Source organism: Canis lupus, chromosome 18, assembly GCF_011100685.1.
Source record: "Canis lupus familiaris isolate Mischka breed German Shepherd chromosome 18, alternate assembly UU_Cfam_GSD_1.0, whole genome shotgun sequence".
Taxonomy (NCBI): Eukaryota; Metazoa; Chordata; class Mammalia; order Carnivora; family Canidae; genus Canis; species Canis lupus.
This window is the reverse complement of record NC_049239.1, coordinates 52510842-52517903: the sequence shown is the minus strand read 5'-3', so window position 1 is coordinate 52517903 and position 7062 is coordinate 52510842. Positions and strand designations below refer to the sequence as shown.

General features: G+C 61.9%; 1 protein-coding gene across 2 annotated transcripts in view; it reads left to right on the top strand.

Annotated features, from left to right (window-relative positions):
- The first annotated feature begins 257 nt into the window (after positions 1–257).
- The window catches only part of CAPN1 (calpain 1), a 28465-nt gene continuing 21660 nt past the window's right edge, over positions 258–7062 (top strand). The window contains exons 1-10 of one of the 2 annotated variants that reach the window (XM_038563974.1): positions 258–502; positions 1879–2146; positions 2304–2373; positions 2648–2766; positions 4222–4355; positions 4449–4617; positions 5117–5200; positions 5553–5638; positions 5972–6046; positions 6167–6327. In XM_038563974.1, the coding sequence (XP_038419902.1) occupies positions 1880–2146; positions 2304–2373; positions 2648–2766; positions 4222–4355; positions 4449–4617; positions 5117–5200; positions 5553–5638; positions 5972–6046; positions 6167–6327 (1165 nt within the window). In that variant the 5' untranslated portion in view covers positions 258–502; position 1879. Of the gene's footprint in view, positions 503–1141; positions 1295–1878; positions 2147–2303; positions 2374–2647; positions 2767–4221; positions 4356–4448; positions 4618–5116; positions 5201–5552; positions 5639–5971; positions 6047–6166; positions 6328–7062 lie in introns of those variants that run through there. The other variant, XM_038563973.1, reaches the window with a different exon arrangement.

Sequence of the window (7062 nt, the reverse complement as noted above, 5' to 3'; positions counted from 1 at the left end):
GGGGGCTGGTGTGTCTTAGTCGTGGGTCTCTGCTGTGCAAAGGCTTTGGCAGAGGGGTTTAGTCAAGATCGGATGCAGGAACGCTGCACGGTGAAGAGCAAAGAGCCCAGGCGCTGGTTCCACCTCCAGGGAGGGCGCTCGGCAAATCACCTCTTCCGCCTCAGTTTTCCTTCTCCCTAAAGTGAGAAGGTGTGAATGAGGTCAGATTACGCCAGTGGCTCTCACGCTTCTTGCGGCCGTGGGTCCTAAAATCCTAGGAAAGCTATGCACTGCTGCCCCAACAAAATGCTCGTGCGTCCGCCCTAGGGGAGCTGCAAAGCGGCCGGGCCGGGGCCCCCAAGGTCAGGGAAAAGCGCGGAGCTGGGAAGGCCCCCGCCGTCCTCCTCCCCGGGGCCTCCGCGTCCCCCACCTCCGCCGGCGCAGCTCGGGAGGCTGCGGGCAGGATCCGGGGGTCAGCAGTGCGCCCGCCCACCCGTCCGCAGCCTCCGCCGCCCCCTCCAGGGTAAGGCGGGGCTCGGGGCGCGGGCGGGGAGGCCCACGGCCCGCAGGTTCCGGGTTCAAGGACCCCGGGGCGCGAGAGAAAGACGGGATCCCGCAGTTGCGCGTCGGCGCCCCTTCACGCCCGGGGAGCCGAGGCCGGATGGGGAAGGGCTCGCTCGAGGTCGCGCAGCGAGCGGGGGCCTGCGGGGCGCGCGGAGGGGGCGGCGGGGTGCCCGGCTCCCGCAGGGGGGTGCCCGGCTCCCGCAGGGGCGCGCCCGCCGCCCGCCCAGCCCCTCCTCCTCGCGGCGGCCGCAGCCTGAGGTCATCTTGGCCCCGAGCTGGGGGCGCGCGGGGGCCGCAGGCGGGAGGCGGCCGGAGCTGCCGGGAGCGCCCTCCGGGGGCGCCGCGTCGGGTGGAGCCGCCCGGCCCTGCAACTCGAGCAGCTGCCCCGGGTTAAAAATACCCCCGGCCCTGCCCCGCGCCGCGCTCCCCGCCCCCGCGGCGCCCTTCCGTGCGGGCGGCGCCGGGGCCTGACCCCCTAGTGTGTCCTCCCGCGGAGGCCGCCGAGGGGCGGGGGGCGCCGCAGGGACAGTCGCGGAAGGTGCCGGCGAGATAAGGGAGAGCGGGGAGGCCCCGGAGCCCGAGCCCGAGCCCGAGGAGGAGGAGGAGGAGGAGGAGGGCGGGGGCAGGAGGGCGGAGGGGCCGCGGGGGAGGGCGGGGAGGAGCGCTCTTCCTGGTTGGGCCCGACCCCGAGCCGCCACCCGGGAAGGCAGCCGCGGCCACTGCAGCGGTCCCCCCAGCACTGCTGCCCCAGGTAAGGAGCTGGGGGCCGGGCCGTGATTCCGCCGACCCGGCCGCTGCCCCCGGGCCCCCTGAGCCTCGGGAAGCCGCGGCGCCCAGGCAGCCGCCCGGCCTGCGCTCCCCACGGTCTCCAGGGGCTGGGCTGGGCGAAGGCCGGAGCGGGAGGGGCTGAAGCCCGGCAGCCCCGGACCACCCAGCCGGCCCCGGGGGCCTGGGGAGGGGGCCCCGCCTGCCCGGGGTTCTCAGCCTCCGTGCCAGGGAACGGGGCCAGTGCCCAGGAGTCCGGGGAAGGGGTTACGGTGTTGTCGTCTCCGGGCTCTGCCCCGCCTGCCTGGCCGGCTGACCGCACGACTGCAGGCCCAGGACAATGGGAGTCTGCAAGGGAGAGGTGGTGGCCGGGGTACCTAGGGGCGGAGGAGCCCCTCTCCTGGTTTCTGGGGGCACAGGGAGGTGGCAGAGAGTCCTGAGTTCCCTGAGGGGAGCAATGAGGTGGGGGACACCCCAGGTTTGGAAAGGAAGGGCAGTCAGTGGCAAGTAGGAGCCCCAGTTCTAGTTTTGGGAAGGCCTGGGTTCTGAGCAGGCTGGTCTGTCCTGCAGGATGGCTGAGGAGATCATCACCCCAGTGTACTGCACTGGGGTGTCTGCACAAGTGCAGAAGCAGCGGGCCAAGGAGCTGGGCCTTGGCCGCCATGAGAACGCCATCAAGTACATGGGCCAGGACTTTGAGCAGCTGCGAGCACACTGCCTGCAGAGTGGGGCCCTCTTCCGTGATGAGGCCTTCCCCCCGGTACCCCAGAGCCTAGGCTACAAGGACCTGGGCCCTAACTCCTCCAAAACCTATGGCATCAAGTGGAAGCGTCCCACGGTGAGAGGGACCACCTTGGGTGGGACTCAGTTTACCCCTATCGTGGGTGAGGAGTGGGAACAGGACTCCAGGTCCCAGGTGTGGGGTGGGGTCTAGGGTGGCTGCGCTCCAGTTTCTAGGAGGGCTGGCCCAGAGACAGGACTCTGGTCTCTTGCAGGAGCTGCTCTCAAACCCCCAGTTCATTGTGGATGGAGCCACCCGCACAGACATCTGCCAGGGAGCACTGGGTAGGCCCTGGGAGGAGGGGGTGGTTCTGGGTGTTTTTTCCATAGTAGTTCCCCATGCCTGTTCCTTCCGGCTCTGCCCTAACCCCTCCCTCCTGCAAGCTCAGGCAGGCTCTGGCTATCAGTGTGGGGCTGGTTTGCCTAGATTCCTGGGTCTTTTCTCTAAGCCAAGGGACATGGCGCCCAGGGAATCCCAGGTTGTCTCCAGTACGGGCACTAGTGCATCACGGGGAGCAGAGCGGCAGAGCAGGCCTGATATGGGTCCCTCCCATCCCAGGGGACTGTTGGCTTCTGGCTGCCATTGCCTCCCTCACCCTCAATGACACGCTTCTGCATCGAGTGGTTCCACACGGCCAAAGCTTCCAGAATGGCTATGCTGGCATCTTCCATTTCCAGGTGAGGAGCCCAGGGCTTTGGGGAAAGAGGGGTATCAGGCCCTGGAGGAGGTGAGGACCAGTGACCCACAGCAATCTGCAGTTAGGGTGGCTTAAGTCCACACCCTGTGGGGATCAGACCTCCCTCTAGAAAGAATTTGACCTGTTGATGCCATCTCAGATCTGTCATGTGTGAAACGGCTGGGCAGGTATTTCAGCTGGCAGTTTTCCTGCGTGGTTGTGTGTATCAAGGAGAAAGTGCTTGGAGGAATAGAAAGGTCTCTATTATTTCCCATGGGACAAATCCTTTTCCTCCATAGGGTCCCAGGTTTGCATATGAAAAATAGTGTTCTACTGGGGAAAACAGACCAGCACATGTGGCTATCTCTACCCATAGCACCAGTCTTCCCCATCCCCCACCCCCAACTCCTCCTACACTTTGGCAGCCTCCAGCCTCCAACTTCCTGCAGAAAGGACAAGATTAAGTCTATTTAAACCAACTATTCCTTTTTTGCACACAGGGCCCGTTTCTTAAGTCACACTAAGGAATTCTCAGTGAGCTGATGGTGGGAGACACACCCCAGCAACCCTGGATGAGACCCTCTGGTGGCCCCAGCCCTGCCCTGGGGGACTCCTGGGTGCTCTCTCTTTCCCCTTATTTGGGGAGTTCCTTTCCCTATTCCATCCTGCCTTGGGGCCAAGCAGAACAGACCGGTGGTGCCAAGTGCTGCACCTGCTAGCACTGGTTTGGAAGGATGTGGTCTCACTGCCTCCCCACCCCCTTCCCTTACTCCTCTAATCTGCTCCACCCTGGCCTCTTCATTGGCCCGCTTCACACTCCCCCCACCTCCAACCCTCACTACTTAGGTCCCCCTCCTCCCCTTGCCCCATTGTTCTGCGCTCCTCCCAACTCTGTTAGTGCTTGGTCACTTCTGGCCCCAGGCTTCTGACTCCTCTGGCCCTGGGAAACTTACCTCTCCTGCCATCTCAGAGGCAAACCTGTGAATGCAGGAACCGCACCCATCTTATGGTCTAGATGCCACATTTTTGACCCATACCTAATTTATATCTATACCCGCCCCCACTATACATATCCTGACTTTTGACCTACACTTAATTTACATATGCCCCCCCCATACACCTCAAATGAGGGAGGGGAGAGGTAGGGGGCTTGTTCCCGAGAGCCAAGCCCCTAGGGCTTTCCAGCCTCTCTGTGCCTGAAGAGGCAACCTGGTCTGTTTTGAAAACATCAGTAGCACTGCCCTAAAAGCTTTACCTTTGTGGTCATGGTTAGTTTTCCCTTGAGGAAGGCTTCCCTTTTATGGACAGGGAAACTGAGTCTCCAACAGGCAACCTCATTCAGGATCCTGGATCCCAGGTACATGATCAGACATCTAGCAAGTTGGCAGAGTTGAGGCTTGAGCTCTGGCCAGGGCAATCCCAAAGCAGGCACTCACTGTGCTCCCCTCCCCTCTAGCTGTGGCAGTTTGGGGAATGGGTGGATGTGGTCGTGGATGACCTGCTGCCCATCAAGGACGGGAAGCTGGTGTTTGTGCACTCCGCCCAAGGCAACGAGTTCTGGAGTGCCCTGCTTGAGAAGGCCTATGCCAAGTGAGTAGGAGCCAGGGGCCAGCTCCACGCAACCCTGGGGTCTGGGGTCCTGCTTGATGCGGGAGTGCTGACCTGGGGCTGGGCTCCCCGCAGGGTGAATGGCAGCTACGAGGCCCTCTCTGGGGGCAGCACCTCAGAGGGCTTTGAGGACTTCACAGGTGGGGTGACAGAATGGTATGAGCTGCGCAAGGCACCCAGCGACCTCTACCAAATCATCCTCAAGGCCCTGGAGCGAGGTTCTCTCCTGGGCTGCTCCATTGACGTGAGTGCACCCAGCCGGGACCTGTGACCTGTCTCCCCTTCCAGCTGTTCCCTCTTCATCCCAGCCCCGCCTCATCCTTGCCCCAGCTTGGCTCCAGACCCCGCCTCTCACCTTGCTCTGTCTCTGGATTCCCCTCCAGCCTCATCCATCACTTCAGTCCTATCTGCCTCCTTTATGGCTGGGGTCATTCCTGCCCCATCAACCTCAGAGCTCAGCTTGTTTCCCCACTCTTCTGTTGCCCGGCTCACCAGCAAATGTCAGTGGGGTGCACAGGCCCCTCCACCAGTAATAGTGGTGGTGGAGTGACCCCCCTTTCTAGGGCCAGCATATGTTGGGGTGTTAGGCGAAGTCAGCTCCCCTGCCTGCCACTCCCAATAGCTATTGTGCATGGGGAGTGTCTGGGATCCATGAGTGCTTGGGTCTCCCTTCTGGACTGGGGATGGGGATGCCCCTGGTCTCTGGGACCTGGCCCCCAACCCCTGCACACGTATCCCTGCAGATCTCCAGCGTTCTAGACATGGAGGCCATCACTTTCAAGAAGCTGGTGAAGGGCCATGCCTACTCTGTGACAGGGGCCAAGCAGGTACCACTCCACACGGGGTGTCCCTTTAGGGTGGCTTCTGCCTTCTGGGTGGCCTTTGCCTGTCTGGCCTAGGACCACAGCTGTGGGAGGGGCTGGCTCTTTGACCTCCTGCGGCATCTTCTTTGTCTCTTGAGATATTTATCTTATTCAGCTCTGATTTTCTGTAGTCTGTGTGTCTAGCCTCCCTCGGGGTAAATTCCTGGGTAAATTCATCGAGAAGGGGCTGTATCTCCCTGGGTGCAGCCCTGGGTGCAGTGCTGGGTGCCGAGCAGGGCTCCTGAGTGGAACACAGCAGGAAGCCATGTTGAAAGTGTGTGCTGGAAGCAGGCGCTGATGGGAGTTCTGGGAACAGGTGAACTACCAGGGCCAGATGGTGAGCCTGATCCGGATGCGGAATCCTTGGGGCGAGGTGGAGTGGACGGGAGCCTGGAGTGACGGGTGAGGGGCAGTGGACACTGGCTGGGGAGGCTATGGGAGGCTGGTCAGGGCCACGGCATTTCTGCTGGGACTGTGCTCAGGATTGAGCAGGGGGTGCCCATCCCTATGTTACCAGGTCTGGGGGACTGTCCTGACAAAGCTCAGGCCAAGCAGGCCACGGGGCCCAGCCTGTGAGCATCCTCAGAGCTGGCCCTCATTTGACAGCCCCTGGAACTGGGATCTTGGGCTTGACCGTGCAGAGCCCTTCTGACTTGGGCTAAGGGGGGCCAGGCCCGAGGACAGAGGCCCGCAGGGCAGTTTCCATCAGCCCCTGGCAGCGCCCTTCTCCCCCAGCTCCTCAGAGTGGAACAACGTGGACCCTTACGAAAGGGAGCAGCTCCGGGTCAAGATGGAGGATGGAGAGTTCTGGTGAGCGGCCCCCTCCTCAGTCCAGCCCCTCTCAGGGCTTGTGCCCCAGCCCCTGATCCCCACGGACCCCGCATGTGCCCTGGCCGGGGGCTGTGGCTCACCTCTGTACTGGGACCCCAGGATGTCCTTCCGAGACTTCATGCGTGAGTTCACCCGGTTGGAGATCTGCAACCTGACACCCGATGCGCTCAAGAGCCGGTCCATCCGTAAATGGAACACCACACTCTACGAGGGCACCTGGCGGCGGGGGAGCACCGCGGGGGGCTGCCGGAACTACCCAGGTGACCTGAGCTCCCAGCCCTGCTGCCTCCTGGCTCGAGGGCCTTGCCCCTGCCCCTCTGGGTCTCTTCCCTGAGCCTCAGTTTCTTCATTTATAAGACAGCACGGTTGTACTGATCTCTGGGATATGCTTTGAGGAGTAAAAGGTTGATTAGCCTTATAAATTCTGAAGAGCCATGGTTGGTTCACCATCCTGGGGCTGGAGCCCAGGGAGCTAACAATGGGAGGAGACTCTGTGGCCAGCCAGCCACCTCTCTGTCACTCCTCCTCATTCTGGGACCTTCCCTCCTGGCCCACAATCTTTCTCTCTGGGCCTCCGTCACCTCTCGGGGGAACCTCTGAATCCATGTAGGTGACTTGGTCCACAGCCTGGCCTCTCGATTCCTTCCCATCCTTACCTGCAGTGCCTTTTTCTTCTGCGTTAGTTCAGCCACCCACATGATGGTGCACAGGAGCCGGACCAGACATTGCAGCCCGACCTCTGCCTTGACCCTTTGGGCTTCCTCATCCTGTACCCTCAGCCCTGTCTCATCGTCTGGTCTGTTAAACCCACTATTGATATGTCCTTCATCTCCCATCCTGTCTTCTCTTCCCACCAGTTAGAATCATCATTGTAGCCTTGTCCCTGCAGACACTCTGGCTCCAGGCTCCCTGGCACCAGCACAATTGGAACTAAACCCTCTCCATCAGCTCCAGGACCACTGAGTGGGGCTAGAGGGAAAATCACACAACCTGGG